This window comes from Gigantopelta aegis, chromosome 4 (assembly GCF_016097555.1).
Source record: "Gigantopelta aegis isolate Gae_Host chromosome 4, Gae_host_genome, whole genome shotgun sequence".
In the NCBI taxonomy this organism is placed as follows: domain Eukaryota; kingdom Metazoa; phylum Mollusca; class Gastropoda; order Neomphalida; family Peltospiridae; genus Gigantopelta; species Gigantopelta aegis.
This window is the reverse complement of record NC_054702.1, coordinates 15,037,675-15,059,632: the sequence shown is the minus strand read 5'-3', so window position 1 is coordinate 15,059,632 and position 21,958 is coordinate 15,037,675. Positions and strand designations below refer to the sequence as shown.

General features: G+C 35.9%; 1 protein-coding gene across 1 annotated transcript in view; it reads right to left on the bottom strand.

Annotated features, from left to right (window-relative positions):
- LOC121372702 (exportin-4-like) overlaps positions 1–21,550 on the bottom strand; it is a 35,213-nt gene extending 13,663 nt beyond the window's left edge. Inside the window, exons 1-13 of the mRNA XM_041499171.1 lie at positions 21,500–21,550; positions 15,825–15,930; positions 14,866–15,007; positions 14,122–14,263; positions 12,627–12,743; positions 11,927–12,083; positions 11,128–11,240; positions 10,401–10,558; positions 7,434–7,608; positions 4,802–4,978; positions 3,889–4,028; positions 2,367–2,515; positions 1,423–1,603 (exon numbers count right to left, since the gene is read on the bottom strand). Coding sequence (XP_041355105.1) covers positions 1,423–1,603; positions 2,367–2,515; positions 3,889–4,028; positions 4,802–4,978; positions 7,434–7,608; positions 10,401–10,558; positions 11,128–11,240; positions 11,927–12,083; positions 12,627–12,743; positions 14,122–14,263; positions 14,866–15,007; positions 15,825–15,930; positions 21,500–21,550 — 1,808 coding nt within the window. The remainder of the gene's footprint in view (positions 1–1,422; positions 1,604–2,366; positions 2,516–3,888; positions 4,029–4,801; positions 4,979–7,433; positions 7,609–10,400; positions 10,559–11,127; positions 11,241–11,926; positions 12,084–12,626; positions 12,744–14,121; positions 14,264–14,865; positions 15,008–15,824; positions 15,931–21,499) is intronic.
- Positions 21,551–21,958: the final 408 nt, after the last annotated feature.

The window sequence follows — 21,958 nt, the reverse complement described above, 5'->3', positions numbered from 1 at the left end:
ATATACCACTCATGTTAACAAACCAATTGTTATGTTTTGTGTTTGTGAATATAAGAAACATGTTAAATACCTAACAACATTGTCTGTACACTGTTCATTGCCCGATATACCACTCATGTTAACAAACCAATTGTTATGTTTTGTGTTTGTGAATATAAGAAACATGTTAAATACCCGACAACATTGTCTGTACACTGTTCATTGCCCGATATACCACTCATGTTAACAAACCAATTGTTATGTTTTGTGTTTGTGAATATAAGAAACATGTTAAATACCTGACAACATTGTCTGTACACTGTTCGCTGCCCGGTATACCACTCATGTTAACAAACCAATTGTTATGTTTTGTGTTTGTGAATATAAGAAACATGTTAAATACCTGACAACATTGTCTGTACACTGTTCATTGCCCGATATACCACTCATGTTAACAAACCAATTGTTATGTTTTGTGTTTGTGAATATAAGAAACATGTTAAATACCTGACAACATTGTCTGTACACTGTTCATTGCCCGATATACCACGCATGTTAACAAACCAATTGTTATGTTTTGTGTTTGTGAATATAAGAAACATGTTAAATACCTGACAACATTGTCTGTAAACTGTTCATTGCCCGATATACCACTCATGTTAACAAACCAATTGTTATGTTTTGTGTTTGTGAATATAAGAAACATGTTAAATACCCGACAACATTGTCTGTACACTGTTCACTGCCCTATATACCACTCATGTTAACAAACCAATTGTTATGTTTTGTGTTTGTGAATATAAGAAACATGTTAAATACCCGACAACATTGTCTGTACACTGTTCACTGCCCTATATACCACTCATGTTAACAAACCAATTGTTATGTTTTGTGTTTGTGAATATAAGAAACATGTTAAATACCTGACAACATTGTCTGTACACTGTTCACTGCCCTATATACCACTCATGTTAACAAACCAATTGTTATGTTTTGTGTTTGTGAATATAAGAAACATGTTAAATACCCGACAACATTGTCTGTACACTGTTCACTGCCCTATATACCACTCATGTTAACAAACCAATTGTTATGTTTTGTGTTTGTGAATATAAGAAACATGTTAAATACCTGACAACATTGTCTGTACACTGTTCGCTGCCCGGTATACCACGCATGTTAACAAACCAATTGTTATGTTTTGTGTTTGTGAATATAAGAAACATGTTAAATACCTGACAACATTGTCTGTACACTGTTCGCTGCCCGGTATACCACGCATGTTAACAAACCAATTGTTATGTTTTGTGTTTGTGAATATAAGAAACATGTTAAATACCTGACAACATTGTCTGTACACTGTTCGCTGCCCGGTATACCACGCATGTTAACAAACCAATTGTTATGTTTTGTGTTTGTGAATATAAGAAACATGTTAAATACCTGACAACATTGTCTGTACACTGTTCGCTGCCCGGTATACTGCTCATCCATTCACCAGGAGAAGCTAATACTTTTAAAGTCGTATGAATATTTATATTTGTGGACTGACTGATGGAATATTCCATTATTTCGGAGGGAATCATGGGCGTTTCTCCTTCTGATTCTTCTGTAAGTACATGGGCTGCAAAGAGAATTAAAAAAATTAAACAAATCTTTGGTTTGTTTTAACAATGTAAACCAACTCATTGTTTCAGTAGTTAGTATTTTATTTTTAACATATTTCTTATAAAATGAAAGTCAAAGGTTTATTTTGTTTAACAACACCACTAGAGCACATTTTCTTGTTAATCATCAGCTATTGAATGTCATTATCAGCTACTGGGTGTCAAACATTTGGTCATTTTGGCGTATAGTATTAGAGATGAAACCCACTACATTTTTCCATTAGTAGCAAGGGATCATTTACATGCACCATCCAACAGACATACCACGGACTTTGATATACCAGTCGTGATTCTCTGGCTGGAATGAGAAATAGACCAAAGGCCCCACAGTATTATAAAATGGAAAATATTTCTGTAAAATATTGCTAATAAACTAAATTGTAAATTAACTATAAATCAGTATATCCTACCAGTTAGACCAATTAACTGTAAATCAGTGTATCCTACCCGAGTCAGAACCATTAACTGTAAATCAGTGTATCCTACCCAAGTCAGAACCATTAACTGTAAATTAGTGTATCCTACCCGAGTCAGAACCATTAACTGTAAATCAGTGTATCCTACCCGAGTCAGAACCATTAACTGTAAATCAGTGTATTTTACCCGAGTCAGACCCATTAACTGTAAATCAGTGTATCCTACCAGAGTCAGAACCATTAACTGTAAATCAGTGTATTTTACACGAGTCAGTGCCAATAACTGTAAATCAGTGTATCCTACCTGCGGCTAGGATAAGCCAGTGAATATCTTCGTGGAGAACGGTGAGGATGGACATGTCAATTGTTGCATCGTGTAAACCGATGGACGATCTCTGCTGCTGGAAGCGCTGTAACTGGCCGTGTAGTCTGCTCACACGATCTTCTAGAACTCTTTAAGTGAAGATAAAACAAGCCAGTGAATATCTTCATGGACAATGACGAGGTAGACATGTCAATAGTTGAATCATGTAAACTGATGGACGATCTCTGCTGCTGCAACTCTGGTAAGTCAAAGTAAGTGACACAGTTCATGACTTCTCATGACTTTTGAAATGTATTTTTCAGGACCCTTTTTTTAAGAATTTTCAAAAAATTTCTGTGAATATCAAAATAACGTAACGATATTACAATGTCTGAATCTCTTCTTATTTTTAAAATTAATTTTCTATTTTTAAAATTATTTATCCATTTAGATTAGGCCAGCTTTCTTACTGTCATATTTCTGAGATACCTTTCGGCTATATGCACTAATCTAGATCAGATAAAAATTTATTATTGTCCATTTTAACATTCTAAAATGAAGTGTTACAAAGTATTATAAACATAACAACAAACATGAATATTGTATGCAATTAACACACAAGTTTATTAAAACCATAGTAACAATGTTGTCTTTGTATTTTGTCTACGTAAATGATGCCATAATATGGACATGACTGTTAAATCAAAGGCTTTGTGCAAAAATGCATACATGAAATATCCCTTTCTGCTGATAGTCAAGAATTCAGCAATTCACCTACAGTGAATAAAGAACTAATTTGTGATGTAACATTCAGGATTAATCTAGTTCTTAGAATTTTTTTTAAAAGTACATATTTTTGTTTTTAAACATGCATTGTGATGAACTTCACAGATGCACATATAACCACATTTTCATGGAACTTAATTTATATTTTGTGAAGGAATGGACTTAAAAACATGAAAACTTAACTCTGGAGCTAAATGCAATGGTCAATGTCTTGGCTGCCACCATAAAAATTGGATAAGCAAAACCTACATCTCACCTTTTGACTTCACTAAGGCAAGACAAGAAATGAAGCAGGTTTCCTTCGAAGATTACTAGTGTGTGTCATAATGATCAAATGTTTAACATCTAGTAATCAATGTGCTCTAGTGATGTAATTAAACAAGACCAACGGAGCAGGGGGAGGGGAGCACAAGCAATATTTTTACCTTTATTTATTTTGATTTGGTAAAACAAAAGTACATTTTTGTCCTCGAGTGGATAGGGCAGTCCCCCCAACCCTACCCCCCTGGCTCCTACAGGCCTGCATCATTAACATTATAATCTTGCTGTGTGCAGGGAACATTTTCTTCAGTATTGCAAAGTGATTCTCTACGCAAATTTGAGAGGTTGCTACCCAATTCTAAAACATTAAAAACTAGTTACTAATCAAATTTAAAATTCATGACTGTTGCTAATCAAACTTTTGAAAACTAAATGTTTCCTGAGGTGAGAAGACATCCTCAGTTTTATTTCTTACTTGGCGAGAAGAGGAATGCTGTGTTCTGGAATCAGTCGACCGAGCGTCCCGACACAGCACAGCTGATCCTGAAACCTGTCACGGTCGTCTTCTTCTATCTCATCAATCTCTTCGTCATCGTCGGTGCCACTGCAAGACGTCTACAAACACAAGTGACACATTCTTGTCAAAAATCATTGGAAAAAATCAGTTTCTAGTAACTTTTTAAAAATTAATTATTTAAAAATAAAAAGGATAAAATAACCATTCAAATGTTTGTAAACCATTTTAGATCATAATACATTATTGGAGCTATTTCTAATCTCTTGTAACTTTCTGTTGCGACTTCTTTTACAACAGGCTACATAATGAATTGTTTTTTAACCTTCATAAAAGTAGAATATTTTAATTTTCAATACTTTGAAATTAGGGGCAGAACATAGCCCAGTGGTAAAGTGCTTGCTTCATGCACAGTTCATCTGGGATCGATCCCCATTGGTGAGCCCAATGGGCTATTTCTCGTTCCAGCCAGTGAAACACGACTGGTATATCAAAGGCCATGCATGCTATCCTGTCTGTGGGATGGTGCATATAAAAGATCCCTTGCTACTAATGGTAAAAGTAGCGGATTTTCTCTCTAAGACTATATATGTCATAATTATCAAATGTTTGACATTCAACAGCCAATAATTAATAAATCAATGTGCTCTAGTGGTAACATTAAACAAAACAAATTTTTCTTTGAAATTATTGAAAATAAATTCTTTAATGGATAATGGGGCAGAGTACGTGCTTTTAAAAAAACACAAATCTTTTCCATTTGTTAAACATAATTTAACAGAAAATTATATAATTTAAAAACAAAAGAAGCTGAAATCAGTTTAATTTTTTTTTTTAAATCTCCTTCCCGGTGATTTATTCCCACACTACGCACCGCGGTCCTGACCCCGTCGGGAGCGCTGATGTGACACTGTACATAGGAGTTGAACACCTCGGTGGCATGAGGTTTCAACGCGCCGGCCGGCATCTGATTCAAGTCGGGCACCAGCTGCATCCAAGTCTCCAGCATCTTCTCATACCCCTCCATGTGGATTGTCTCGTCGCGGTTCACCTGGTAACAAATAGTATCTATATTACAATGGTCAACCATAAATTTTAGAAAAATGTTTACTTTTCCAACACAATAAATTTCTTCAGGCGGGCAATTTTTTAATACTTTAAAAAAACTAATTGTCCACCTAAAGAAGTTCACTGGAACTGAAAACGTTAGTGGAATTAAAATAAATACATTTTTCTTCTATATTTACTTATCTAGTGTGCTGAATTCTTATTTTCTTATATTTTCGAGTGTTGAGCACTATTATAGCCATTTTTGTCCTTTGATATTCTACAATTGTTATAAATATTTTTATTTATATATACTCAACAACGAAAGTTTAGCTAATGTTAAAAGAAATGGCATAAAATTTATAAATTAGCCTATTTTTATTAATTAGTATTTACATCTGAAATGTGTACTATTTACAAACAACATAAACTCATCAACCTTTGCCTTAACACAACAGGAGTACGTGGTTTTCTTTTACGTTTATTCAACCATGGAAAATTTTGACGTCATAAAGGATATATATATATACTCTTCAAAAAAAGAAACGCAAAAGGGTACAAATGGGTTATAACTCCGATTTTATGTTTCCTACCGGTTCATGCTTTGTGAATATAAGGTCATTGCATGTCCCAGACACATTCCCACGGTTACATTCGATAAAACGCAGCTACTGTACAATAAAGTTCCAAAATGTGAATATTCGCAAACACGCAGCCACGTGCAAACCATGTCACCACTGCACGTGCGTTGTCTGCACGTGCAACATGAACACCGACAGTATAAAAGTGCAGGGTGTTCGCTTGCCTGGCCTCTGTATCTGGCCGACAGTTGACAATCCAGGACATGCCACGTCTCAGTGAACCGCAGAGAAACAATGCCATCGGCCGACTAGACGCAGGCGAATCCAGAACGGCTGTTGCCAAGGCATTCCATGTGTCCCCAAGCACCATCTCCAGACTGTGGGGCCGTTACCAGCAACATGGATCAACACGTGACCTCCCTAGATCCGGTCGACCACGGGTCACTACCCCCGGGCAGGACCGCTACATCCGGGTACGCCACCTTCGGGAACGATTGACTACTGCCACCTCCACAGCCGCAGCAATACCAGGTTTGCGCAGGATATCCGACCAGACCGTACGGAACCGCCTACGTGAGGTAGGAATTCGTGCCAGACGTCCAGTTCGAGGTGTCATCTTAACACCACAACACCGTCGACTCCGACTGCAGTGGTGCCAGATTCATCGACAATGGCCTCAACTGCGATGGAGACAGGTGTGGTTCAGTGACGAGTCCCGATTTCTGCTCCGACGTCATGATGGAAGATGTCGCGTGTATAGGCGTCGTGGTGAACGTTATGCGGCAAACTGCGTGCAGGAAGTGGACAGATTCGGCGGGGGTAGTGTCATGGTGTGGGCAGCCATCTCACACACTGGCAGAACTGACCTGGTCCACGTGCAGGGCAACCTGAATGCACAGGGCTACATTGACCAGATCCTCCGGCCACACATCGTTCCAGTTATGGCCAACGCCAACGCAGTGTTCCAACATGACAACGCCAGGCCTCACACAGCACGTCTCACAACGGCTTTCCTACAGAACAACAACATTAATGTCCTTCCTTGGCCATCGATATCACCGGATTTGAACCCAATTGAGCATCTATGGGACGAGTTGGACCGACGCCTCCGACAGCGACAACCACAGCCCCAGACCCTGCCCGAGCTGGCAGCAGCCTTGCAGGCCGAGTGGGCCACCATCCCCCGGGACGTCATCCGTACTCTGGTTGCTTCAATGGGCAGGCGGTGCCAGGCAGTTGTCAACACACGCGGAGGCCACACCCGGTATTGACTCCAGATGACCTTGACCTTGGTGGTGTGTCCTATCACTTACTCACAATGGACTAGAGTGAATTGTGAACAATCCTGCAACATTTGGTAATTATCGGACTCACCATTCAATAATTAAATCAATTCTCCAAATGTTACGACAATGTGGTTTTGCGTTTCTTCTTTTGAAGAGTATATATATATATGCAACAAGACCTGTCTAAACCAGATTACACAAGAGACCTAATATTTATGTGATTTAGACAGGATCCGGTGTTTAGAGGATTGTATTATAGAATTTAGAAAATTTGGGACCATGAAACTTGGCAGGTTTTGGCAGGATTCTGGTTTGTTCAGGATCTAGTTTAGACAGGTTTAACTATATACATTAAAATGACCAGTGCAATACAACCAGTAAGATGCTACCACTATTTTGAGTCATGACACATATGCAGTATGTATACATGTATTACATCACAAAAAGCTGTTTGAGGGCCAGCTAGATTTCTTCTTCTGCATTCAAGCTATAGCTGATCATGTCCGGTTGTGGTGATAAAAAACACTGTCTCTGTCCTGCTATATTTAACTTGATGAGAGGTTAGGTTAACGTATACAAAGTAATGACTAACCAATTCCTCAAGAGCGGCTTGTCTCCCCAGTGAACAGGTTAATCGAGTCATGCAGTCAATGAACGCCTGGAAGTGACCCGGGGGCAGCGACATAAAGGATGAGATCGGAAACATCATCACCAGGTTCTTAAAACTGTTAGCCACTCCAAGGTTTTCATAGTCTTGAAGATCAATGCTAAAACAAGAAAAACTGTTTATTATAGCATGAGATATTAGGATTGACGAATAAAAACACATGCCAAACACTAAATATGTTTTGTAAACTTAATTTTTTAGATATCCATTAGAGACAGTACTGTGCACCCTTTTGATAGGACATGACAGTTTGATTGGCCACTTCATGGTGATGACCTAGACATCAAAGCTAAACCTTTAAATGAAATTAACACTATCAATACTGGTATCTGCTTGTCATATACAAGTTAATTGTGCAACTGCAAGGACATGAATAAGTTTTAGCTTGAAAAGACATTTGAACTTCTTTTAATCTTGTGTTTTAAAAATATGTTTAAAGTAGAATATTACACATTTTTCATTTACCTTACAACTTATTGACTAAACAATAATCCAACTTGTTTTTGATTGTTATCTCCATTTTAACAACATCTTGGTAGATAAGTATACCTAATGGCCACCATGTAGTATTATGTAGTATACATAAGATATATAAAAAAATAAAAAAATCTTCTTAACTTTTACTAAATGGAAAGTGCTAAAATTTAAATTACTTTAATATCATAACAAGACTGAGCTAGAAATGAGCATAATGCCTACCTCTGTAATAACTGGAGGAAACCGTCAGTGTACACAGTAAGATACTTTAATATCATAACAAGACTGATGGAGAAACGAACATAATGCCTACCTCTGTAATAACTGGAGGAAACCGTCAGTGTACACGGTAAGATATTTATTATCATAACAAGACTGATGGAGAAACGAACATAATGCCTACCTCTGTAATAACTGGAGGAAACCGTCAGTGTACACGGTAAGATATTTATTATCATAACAAGACTGATGGAGAAACGAACATAATGCCTACCTCTGTAATAACTGGAGGAAACCGTCAGTATACACAGTAAGATATTTATTATCATAACAAGACAGATGGAGAAACGAACATAATGCCTACCTCTGTAATAACTGGAGGAAACCGTCAGTATACACAGTAAGATACTTTATTATCATAACAAGGCAGATCTAGAAATAAGCATAATGCCTACCTCTGTAATAACTGGAGGAAACTGTCAGTATACATGGTAAGATACTTTAATATCATAACAAGACTAATGGAGAAACGAACATAATGCCTACCTCTGTAATAACTGGAGGAAACCGTCAGTGTACAGTAAGATACTTTAATATCATAACAAGACTGATGGAGAAACGAACATAATGCCTACCTCTGTAATAACTGGAGGAAACCGTCAGTATACACGGTAAGATATTTATTATCATAACAAGAATGATGGAGAAACGAACATAATGCCTACCTCTGTAATAACTGGAGGAAACCGTCAGTATACACAGTAAGATATTTATTATCATAACAAGACAGATGGAGAAACGAACATAATGCCTACCTCTGTAATAACTGGAGGAAACCGTCAGTATACACAGTAAGATACTTTATTATCATAACAAGACAGATCTAGAAATAAGCATAATGCCTACCTCTGTAATAACTGGAGGAAACCGTCAGTATACATGGTAAGATACTTTAATATCATAACAAGACTGATGGAGAAACGAACATAATGCCTACCTCTGTAATAACTGGAGGAAACCGTCAGTATACATGGTAAGATACTTTAATATCATAACAAGACTGCTGGAGAAACGAACATAATGCCTACCTCTGTAATAACTGGAGGAAACCGTCAGTATACATGGTAAGATACTTTAATATCATAACAAGACTGATGGAGAAACGAACATACCGTATTGGACCGGAAATAAGCCCAGGGGGCCAAGATAACTCATTGTGAGCTTAGCATGGGGTGGGCTTATTCCCAGACAAGGGGCCAGTTTTGTTGAGAAAAAAAAGAAAATAATAATTAAAATAAATAATAATAATTAAATGAACTAGGAAGAAAACAAAAAACGTTCAGTAGCATATCTATTAATTAGTGTCCCATTTGTTATTAATAAATAATAATTGTTTATCAATTAAATTGTTTTTTTTTTACTAGTATCTAATTATCAGAAACACACCTTCTATGTTACAATTACTTACCAGTGCTGTTTATTTACATCCAAAATTTAATGCTGAGAAGACTTAAAACAACAGCAATTAACAACAAATTCAAAAGCGTATACACACGTTTCTGACACAGGCAGCCAGCTTACACTACAAAAAATTGTCAATCTAAGGTCATTGTTCTTAGCCAATCAGAATATGGTATTTGCTTAATTAGCATTAACTGCGACCCAGTGTGGTGGTAAAAATAGACACTGGTTTTTAGTTCATACTTGGCTTGGATACTTCAGAGAAATACTGCAGGCATGAAATTGAAAACAATGTTACACACTGTTATTGTTAGACTGCTAAATCTCACTGGTGGTAAAATATTGTGTTACATTTGTGTTTAATTATCTGCAGGAGGTATGACCTTTTAAATGAACTTTGAGCAAATGTGCAATTTCGTGTTATTTATAAGGGGACGAAGTTGGGGATGGGCTTATTTACGAATGAGGGCCTAATTTCTTAAATGCTATCAAAACGGAGGGGGGCTTATTCAAAGACATGGGCTTATTTCCGGTCAAATACGGTAATGCCTACCTCTGTAATAACTGGAGGAAACCGTCAGTATACATGGTAAGATACTTTAATATCATAACAAGACTGATGGAGAAACGAACATAATGCCTACCTCTGTAATAACTGGAGGAAACCGTCAGTGTACACAGTAAGATACTTTAATATCATAACAAGACTGATGGAGAAACGAACATAATGCCTACCTCTGTAATAACTGGAGGAAACCGTCAGTGTACACAGTAAGATACTGGGTCTTCGCCTTGTCATCAGCAAACACTGAACCATTGAGCGAGGCAAGCTGTGAAAGGCACTGCATGGAGTGGTGGGCCATTTCAGAATTGTGGCGAGCTTTCTTGTGAATCTACAACATGAGAACAAAAATCTTCAATATAAATATTTGTTATAATAAACCAACTAAATCATGGAAATCTGAACACAGAAATAAACAATGTAATAAATTAGATATATCAAGTTCTTTGTGCAGTAAGCAATAAGGCTTATATAAGCTATTAAGCAAAACAATAAAATAATAAGCAGCCAAAAGCTTTTCCATTTCCTTGTCATGCTAACCCCCTCTGATTATGGCCTGCCCTTGTAATTCAACAGCCAGTTACACTATATCCAACAAATTTGTACAAATAATACAGAAGCAATCAGAGTCCTGTTGTTATTATTATATTATACATCAGTGTGACTGCAAGACTGACAAATAAGTTCAAATTCAGTTTACAAAAACTTAAATTATCATAATTTTATATTTAGTATTCCATGTATAGCATCTATGAAACTACAAATATACTGAAGATACCCTTTGGAACAATTAACAGTTGAAGAATTCATAGACCAGTGGTAAACACTAATATTTACTGACAAAACACAAGTTCCATCACAAAATAATGCTTGAAATTCCATTTTATTTTACGTACTCACCTTGAAGAACATGTTAAGCATATCAGCATCTAGAAGTGTGCTCCTCCATGTTTCGTTTGGTCTCAGTGTGATGTTCTGGTTACTCTCAAACGACCCAATGTGTTTGCGGACTACTGCTTAATGTTAAAGATATACAGAGGATATGTCAGGTTTTCTTCCATGCTGAGTTTTATTTCAGTAAAAGAAGTATGCACTTAGTAGTCGCTCATATAATAAATAAAAGTGATTTGAAATTGGCGATTTCAATAGAAACCAAATGAAATCTTTTATTTATTTATACATAACATTGGTCCAATTCACCTCTATTCACAAGAGGAACAATAATTACAACTAATCAACATTTGATGAGAGAAACAATATTAATACAAACTACCAAAGGATTAAGGTTTATAACTAATATAACCAATAACGAGCAGTTTTCTTTTTAAACCAATGATAAATTTTAAACAAAAGAAGAAAACATACTTGATATACATAGGTAATGCGTTCATACTCTTTGTTACCAATCAAATTCCTGAGTTTCCATGACTTTTTAAAAGCATTTTCTTTGATCTCTTGAAGACGTTTCAATGATTTATATTTATGTAATAACAAAACATCTAACAATATCACAATGTTTTGATGGGAACTACCAATCATTTCTTCTGTGATTTTAAATAATATAAACTTGATTATCAACTAATTTTCATTTTCCATGACCCAACTCAAAATTTCATGACTTTCCATGCCTGGAAAATTACTTTTGCATTGAATGGTATTATGTGGTACAAGTTGTGAGATTAGTGAATAAAAAAGATACATGTTTTGGGTGTAAATTCCCAGCAGAGAACTTGCTCTGCGATAGACAGCACTCTGTTTAGGACGGCGATAGCTTCACGAGTCAGAGGATTCGGTTCCTGGTCGATCTCATGCAGAACTTGGAGACAGAACATGAACACTTTCTTCAGGTCATGCTCCTGCAACATCAAATAATCAAACAAATGAGTGTGTTTACATCACAAAAATTATGAGTAAAAACAAAAAAGACAACAAAAAAAGACACGCAATAGCTGAAGTATTTTTTCTGCTGGGGTGTCATTAAACATTCATTTATTCATGGAAACTATGAAAGTATGCCAATAAATTAGTCCAAGTCTTGAATCCAAGTCATATGTTCCAAATGTAAACACAAGATTTTTCTTTACATCAGATGTGGAACTCAACTGTACATATGAAGAGGTCGTTTGCAAAATATGATATACACCAATTTCCAGATTTTGTATTTAGCAGAAAGTACAAGCCATCAATAGGATAAGGTTTCCGTCAAAATGCAATTTATGCCCATTGAACATTTATGATGTTCAAACCGCACTACTACATCAAGTTTCCACAAAACCATGGTATTCTCAAAATGACATAAATGTATATATAGTAAGTTGGAAATAAACTCTTCATATCAAAACTATTTATGGACTTCCCAGGAAAAAGTCAACTCAGTTGTACACATGAAAACTGTTTACCTCAAAGGCACGTTTACACCGTATGTGGAACTCCCACGTAAACCCTACACTGCTTGTTCTACTGGAACTGGAATACTCATTCAACAAGGCTGTCAGCATGGAACACGCTACGAGTTGCTGGAAAAAAAAGAAGAAAAAGTCAATTATAACAATAAAATATCTGTATGTTCCTGATTCACCTTTTCATCTATTATAAAGTTTGCTTGTTTTGTTTAAAGAAACCACTAGAGCACATTGATTAATTAATCATCATTGGATGTCAAGCATTTGGTAACTGACATATACACATGTAGTCATCAGAGAAAACCTGCTACATTTTTTTATTAGCAACAAAAGATCTTTTATATGCACTTTCCGACAGACAGGAAAGCACATACCACAGCCTTTGACCAGTTGTGGTGCACTGGTTGGAACAAGAAAAAAAAACCCAATTAGCTGAATGGATCCATCGAGGTGGTTCGATCCTGCAACACAAGTACCACAGGTGAGCGCTCAAATCACTGAGCTACATCCAACCCCAGATACTATGGTCAATGTATGTAACATCCCAAATGCATGTTAATATATGATTTTAATACAAATCTTTGAAAAAACCCACCTAGTTTTCTTTCTGTCATAAGAAAAATAAAACCTGCCTAAGACCCAAAACACTGAGCTTGTCAATTTAACTAAGCCATAAAGACATCATAGTTGCATGCAAATTTTTTATAGCTTATTTGTTATGCATTATTTTAAACCATAAGAATAAATATTATCAGTGTGCTAGGAAGCCACAAAATATTGTTAAAATACTTCTCAAAATACAGAACATATATGGCGATTTAGAAAAGAATAATATTTAAATAATGTACAAGACGGTACAATAAATTTGATTGTTTCATTAACAAGGTACTCCATGTATTCAAATGATCAGAAAGCCAGGCATCGAAATAAACAGTGTCTTTTAAGCCCTGCTCTAGTAGGCATAAAATACACACCTGATATCCTTTATGACACATTTATCAAGTATACAGTTCCCTTTTTCTTTTCTTTTTTATTAAAGCCCTTTAACAGATACTAATACTAACACTAATACTTCAATATTCATTCCTACTGATCCTTGTATGTGCATCGTATCTGAATAAAACACAATTATTTGGAATATTTGTTTTGTTCCATTAATATTGTCAAGAATGAAGTTCTTTACTTTGTTATCATGTGGAAATCTGGTAATATGAACAACTATTTTCGAATTATTCAAAAGCATTAAAAACAATATTATAATCCCAGTCTTACTTTGAGAATGTTCATACTCTGCTTCAATATGTACATGCTGCTTCTTTTAGTATCGGGGCTAGCTCTGGGTGTGCAGAAAATTAAGCCAAATTACCCATGGGATCATACAAAATACCAATCATTATTTGAAATGATTTTGCTACATTGTAATTGTTTTTAAAATGTGTTAAATGTGGCCAGTGACAGCTAGCCCCGGGTATTACTACATGACTTGACTGACCATGGTGACATTGCCAGAGCCAATGAGCTGAGTGACGTCCTGGAACAAACTGTCGCAGGTCGTGCCCTTTGTGTCGAGCGTGCTCCGCTTGAGAATCACTGCCACTGTCTGCAGCACCTGTTCTCTGACGTAACTCTGCAAACTAAACACCATCATTAAATCATCAGTTAGTCAAGCTGTCTGACGTAACTGCAAACTAAACACCATCATTCAGACATCAGTTAGTCAAGTTCAAGCATAAAAATGTACTCACTATCAGTGTCACTGACATTAGCTATTAAACAGAGTAAAATATCCCAGACTATAAAGGCTTTTCAAAACACTACATTTTCTTGCTTAGATCATCAATTATTGCAAATCCAATGTGTATCTAGTCATCCTGGTGTTTGCAGCAGCTCCTCGGCAATGAGACCAATTAAAAGGGTTCTTTACCATTTAGGTACAGTGTGCTTAGACTGTTTTTCCAGCATGGCTTTCTGGCACCTTTCTATTAGCCAACTGCAGTAGAAAGTTTTGTCTTAGTGTGTATTTACAAACAGGACATAAGGACATAAAGCAACTGAAATTAAATTTCATTTCATCCAATGACAAATGAAGGATAAACCACTAACGAGCTTTAATATAAAGTCTGAACAGGTTCAGATAAAATAATCTTCATAATTAAGCTGATTGTGAAAAGTAAACTAAGAAATAACTCCTAGAAACTTGTTTTCATGTTTAAACCACGGTTTTTACGATGGTTACCTGATATTCTTGGTGATGTACCGGAGCAGAAATGACCGAAGAGACTCCACATCTTCAGCAGACAACAACGTCCATTCTCGTACAATGGCCTCCTTGATTGTAGTTGCCCCTTGAAACAGCACATAGTCAATTTTGCTGTTTTCTATCAAAATAGAAATACTCATACTATTAAACTGCATACGGTGTTGTGAAATTGTCTTCTTTTAACAAAATATTTTTATGCCGTAAGAATCTGTGATATTTGCCTTAGAGCTTAAGAGAATTGCCCAGAAAAAAATAAAAATAAATAAATAGCAAAATCAACTCTAACTGTGGAAGGTAATTCTTACTCTTAGTGTGTGAGAATAACCAACCAGTTTTAGTGGATTAGTTTTGCATCACCAACTCGATCCACTTACATGTAGTACGTATATCTGTGTACTCCAATAGCAATGAATAAGTCAGAAATTATTCAATAAACAGAATACAGATGGCAAAAATCAACAACCATTAGATTAGTGACGGTTAAATGAATACAAAGAAAGAAGTGTTTTATTTCACGACGCACTCAACACATTTTATTTACGGTTATATGGCGTCAGACATATGGTTAAGGACCACACAGATTTTGAGAGGAAACCCGCTGTCGCCACTGCATGGGCTACTCTTCCGATTAGCAGCAAGGGATCTTTTATTTGCGCTTCCCACAGGCAGGATAGCACAAACCATGGCCTTTGTTGAACCAGTTATGGATCACTGGTCGGTGCAAGTGGTTTACACCTACCCATTGAATTTTGCGGAGCACTCACTCAGGTTGTGGAGTCGGTATCTGGATTAAAAATCCCATGCCTCGACTGGGATCCGAACCCAGTACCTACCAGCCTGTAGACCGATGGCCTGCCACGACGCCGGTAAAATGAATACAAGACTATGAACCAATTATGTAGTATATCACCAACAACAGATATCAATGAGCTTACCCATTATATACTTGCAGGTTGTGTAAGGTAGTTTGGTCTTCCTGAATGACAGTATAACATTCTCTGCGGCATGCCTCTGCTCAGAAGTTACGAGATTTGGAGGTGCCTGGAATGATTAGTTTCCGAATTAGTAAATAATAAAAATACATGTACTGCAAAGGCAATTGATCAGTGTGTAGTATTCGACATGTGTAGTTAATCAGTTATCACTCTTTCTTTAAACTGATCATCATAGAGATTTTCTCAAGGTATTAGACGCAACACGGTAAATATTCTTTCTTTCATGAACACTGTACACAGCAGACCAAAACCATGCAAGTAAACACAGGCATATTTTTATCACCTGTTGTGATAATATAAAATATAAAGGTTTGCTATTATAACATACTATTACAACATCCAACATTTCATGAACACTTGCAATAATTTTCAATCCACTGAAAATCCTTTCAAATGTCTGAATTCTTTATACAGTTTATGAAGAATTTCTTTATAAACTATATAAAGAATTCAGACATTTCAAAGGATTAGAAACAGTTAAAGTTTGTTTTGTTTAACGATACCACTAGAGCACATTGATTTATTAATAATTCGCTATTGGCTGTCAAACATTTTGACCTAATATTATAGTCTTAGAGAGGAAAGCCCAATCTAATTAAAATTAGCTCCACTATTACATGTGGATCTAACAGCATCCCGTTGGAGATCATGTCCAGTTGACCTTTCATTCGACCAATCAAAACCTTACTTGCAAAATCATGCCAGTGATTTGAAAAGAATTTGAAAACATTCAGGATTATGCCGAGGGTATACGAAATGATTCAGGTGAAATACGAAGTATGCCGGGAATTGCACCACGCCGCCTTGTTGAATTATCGCCTGATGATAAACTTAAAATAATTCAAAAGTTCGAAAGTGTAACTGTTTTATTGGCAGTTTTATTAGTTACTATATATCAGTAAAGACCACCAAACAACAAATGGTTTACTTCAATACTGAAACCTCTGTAAACTGGATACCCCTCAAACCGGACTTTTTCCTTAGTCACATGGCTGTCCGGTTTTGAGGGGTTTCACTGTATGTATGTATGTATGTATATATATATATATATATATATATATATATATAACAAAAGAAAAGAAATGTACGTGTGTATCACTCTATGTATTTAAAACAATTTTAAAGAAATAATTTCCTTTTACATGGATCATGTAAAAGGAAATTATTTCTTTAAAATTGTGTGAGTGAGCGAGTGTGTGAGTGAGCGAGCGTGTGTGTGTGTGTGTGTGTGTGTGGGTGGGTGGGTGTGCGCGCAGTCTGCTTCAGCAACTACCTGCTATAAAATGGTCATCTGCCATCTGATATTTGTTTTCCTTTCTGAAAACTCTGTTTGACATGGATAATAATATAGCACTTAACCATAGCATTCATACAGTTTCCTTTAATATGCTACATAGTGCATCTATACAAGAGGTAATTTAACCCAGGTTAAAGCAACTTAGGTTAAATATGTGTAGTCTAGCAGAAGGCATATTGATATAGATCAGTTTACTAACGGTCATGGTATTTGCCTCCATCTCCTTTCTCCAGTATATTGTCAAAAATTAGTTCTGTATTTTAATTGCAATAACAATTCCAATACAGCACAAGACTGAACAAGAAAATATCTGCAATATCCACTTTGACTAGATGTAAAACACCACCAATATATATATTAACCATTATTTACTCAGGTAAGTTTTTGTGTTTTATTAATAAATATACCACGTTAAACCCTATTATTAAAACATTTGTATGTTTGTTTGATGAGGTAACACTATGTTTTAGTAGGCTGTAGCCCGTGACATGAAAAATAACTGAGGGGAGTTATTAATTGTTCCCATAACTTAGATTATGGGGGCAATTTAAAATATTATTAATATTCACATGCAAAAGGGAGCTGTATATTATTCTCCTTGAACTAATCTCAGGGGAGTGATGGGTAGCTAGAGAGGGATATATCTCCCCTTAGATGACAAGTTCTGAGGTTGGCTATATTTTGTTATTGCTATTTTCTTTTTGCCTGCATTCAATTGGTAAGGAAGGCCAACATCATGAGATAATTTCACAATCTGTAAAAACTAAATCATTTCATTATTTCAAGAAACGGGTGGGGGTTTTTAAGAATAAAATAATGTATTCAGTGGAACATTTTCACTGTTGCCATTACATCCAGGGCTTCTAGATTATGGTAGCCCCACTCCCATGGCTAGTGATATTCAGTGCTGGGCTAGTAAATAATTACTATTGCCATGCAGGCCTTTCCCCAGGATTTTTTTAAGGCGCTTACATTTTTAGCATCAGTATAACACAAATCAAGCCAAAATAAGTAGGGTAGTGGGTTGAAAACAGTTAAGTGTTTGCCTTCAATCCAGCTAATCATGCTCTTTTTTAAAAACGTTTTTTTAAAGTAACCCATCAATTCCCCACCCCCAACAATTTCATAATTTCATAATAATGTTAATAAAATTAAAATTTACAGTCTTTTTAAAATACAGCTAACTTATTAAATGTCACCTCACAGTCTTACAAATATATATCTAACATTATCTAACAAATATGATTATTGTAAACTAATTCAGTGTACGTTTAACTGCAATTTGTATAAATACTGCATGTTCATTTCCCGCAATCGCGATCTCTCGACCATAGGTACAAAATTAACAAAGACAAAGGAAATAAATGAAACTGCCGTTAGGTATTCATTGTCATTGATGCAAACAACTATTGTTTTTCTACAAATTTACATCAAGATTTACTTCTGTGTGATCGTATTGTTCAATGTCCGCAACGAAGCCTCTTGACACGTGGGTGTCAGCTGACTATGAAGTGTGACGTATATTTGCATCGAGAGCTTTCCTCGGTTCAACCAACGAACGTTCTTCCTAATGTTCGTGAACTATTTGATTGGTGTCCGTCGTGTCCATTTGGTTTAACGTGAAGCACACAAACCAGTGTAGCGAATGTTTTGTTTTCGCTCGATCTGGCTGAACTCAGCTCTTGGGATAGCCTACATGTCTTTCAGCCTTGAACTGTCAGGTGTATTCAAATTGACAGGCATTGTCGGTTTGTTTTTATTACTTTGGTTCAAAGACTTTACAAAGTTAAAATAACAAGTTACAGATCTTCCAGACATTGAATTACCGTCACATTGCTGTCATACATGTCGAATGCATGCCGTTAAAATTAATAACAGTGATTATTAAAACAAACATCATAACGCCTACGCTGTATTCTGAATTTTCTCGTTACCGGTTGCGAGATCGCTATTACGCTAATTGAATATTTGGTATTATTATTATGTTTGAGCTGTCGGATAGATTATGTAACCGTTTGTTCACATCGGAAGATAGAAAATAGTTTAGCCAAAATTTTAGCCACTTGCAAATTTTATTAGCCTTTTTTTTTTCTTTTTAATTAGCCAATTGATAACTTGGCTACCAACAGCGTGAGACGTGGATGTTTTCAGTGTGTGGGAGTTTTGGGAATGGGGTGTTAGGATAGAAATGACTGATTGCCAACGTAACTGTACTTTTAAAAAGTGCTTCACCTATCGTTTATTCAGTTAAACGGAACAGTTGATTCTGTCAATGGGCATCTTCTTTGATCGACCTTGAAGCTTGATTGCTCGGCATGGGGATCCCGTTAGGCGTAAGCACCTTCCTGATGGATTAGCGGTCCCAGTAGATATGGTAAAATTACTAAACACCAGTTGTGAGCAGACTGGTCCATTGTTAGGTATTTAGGACGTGTTTTACCTGTCATAGTAATTAGGTGTGCTTGATATACTGGTACACAATTTGTTTGCAAGAGGTAGTCGACTGCCATGCTCGTACTTGTGAAAATAGTTTTTCTAAAGCACTTCAAATCAAGGTGTAGTGGCAATTGATTTAAGGAACTTCCACGCCATCAAAGTGCTTACTTTATGGACCAAGGCGTGTTGGGCCGCTACACCTAACAGTCCTGGGGAAACCCCTGCCATGCCCGATGGCTAGTAAAAAAAACCCGAGATAAAATGTTGCAATTAAGTCCGTTTTGTAAATATGAATATCTGGACCTCATCTCAACCCCCAATGTTAGTGTTTTTAAGCTCTATCTCCCTCTTTATGTGACCTATCTGATTATTACTATTATTTAGTAAAATTGTATTAACTTAAAGTAAAGTAGGGCTAGATAATTTTAAATCGTTGCTAGTAAATTTTTAAAATCACTGATCCCATGGCTAGTGGATTTTACAAAATTTCTAGAAGCCCTGGGGTTGAAAATTATATTTTTTTACCACTATCCCAAAGGAATAGTGAATTTCAAAAAACACTATTCCGTCTAAAAATGTACTATCCCTTCAATTATTAATGTACCACTAGTTTTCCTGACTGTGCTATGTTGCCCTGTACAACACTATGTAACGAACAATTGTTTAAATACCAGTTTATGCATTACTGCGTACTAGCTGGAATTACAAACGAACTCACTCCAAGACGTTTATTTTGTACATAAGTGCATGAGAAAGGTCTTAGTAGCGTGAGGATTTGTTCTGCAGAAAAATGTAGCTGAAGAAAAAGTGTAAGCGGAATAGTCGCAGGCGATTTTCAGTATTCCGTGCTTTATTTTCACGACGGAATATTGGAAGAATTATTTTACTATTCCGTTTCGAAATTTATTATTTGCGGAATAGCGTAAAATTCAACCCCTGCTATATAATAAGAATGACAATAAAAATACTGTAAATTAAAGTTGTAAAGTAACAACTTTGCAATTATTTAATTATTACATTTTATTTGGAAATAAAATAATTATGCCAAATCATAAAAATAATTATCTTAAATCATGCATACAAATTATATATTTTGTAGCCCAAATCATATTTATTATAATATTAATAATTATCTTATCATGTCAAACTTGTTAAAATTTATAATTAATATTACCTGAAAAGTGCATCAACAAAAATTATATTCTTCCCAACCTGCCTCTAGTCAGATCCCCTCGACATACAAGCTATACGGAAACACATCGGTAATAAATATAGATTATACTAATTCAGATTCCTGTTGTACGTTTCTCTTATTATTTATATGACAACCTAAGCTGCTATAATACTCATAAGACATGCTGCAACTATGTGTTAGCTACAGAAAATAAATGACAATATGCAAAGCATGCAAAAAGTTAATATGATAACTTTATTCTATGTAAAACAGTAATCACAAAGGCTTTGCTTCACCCCCAAAGACCCGGATGACCGGTAACTAGGCCGTGTGACATCACGCCGGTTCTGAGAATTGCCACCCCCCTTTTTTAGACAGCAAGAAGTGAAGAACACTGAAGATTTTGGAAGGACTTTCCTTAGGCACTGTGACTGACCCTAAACCTAACTATTTATAATGTTCTTTATATGTGACAGTGACGAAGGAAAGTCCTACCAACAGTCTTAACATAACGAAAAAAACATACTAAATAACCGACAAAAGGTAATGTTCGAAATTGGATACAAAAACACTAACAAACGATTTTTAACAGCTGGCTTGATTTTTAAGTTAAATATCTGAGAATATTTGAATATAATAGTAATAACGTGTGTACATACAAGGTATATTCACATATACCAGCATCATGTATGACATTTTAATACAAACCAAAATAATATGTGATGCTTGTTCAAGTTCAATCATCGCATGATGCGCCATATTCGTTTTCTTCTTTACGTATTTCCCTTTTAGATTTGCGCCTACATGATTGTAGGTAGTGTCGATTAAACTAGAAACATTGTTACACGTAGTTTGAAATTTAAGGGGAGTGTATTTAAAACGATGCGTATATCGAACAGATTTACAGATGTTAGAATATACTATTTGTACTATTTTTGCAATTGGAAGGGCAAAGGAAATTACAGTTTCGCCATTTACGGAAGTCAGTTCATAGTGTTTTAAAAGACAAATTATATAATCGTTCCCGTATATCCCCAATATGTTACGGAGATGGGGTGGGACGGCTGTGCCATTTATACCACTGAACCGTACCACCTATTCCTGCGCTTAAACTCGGGGTAACTTTACACTGTTAGGGACGTTGACGATACTCCTAATAAAAAAAAG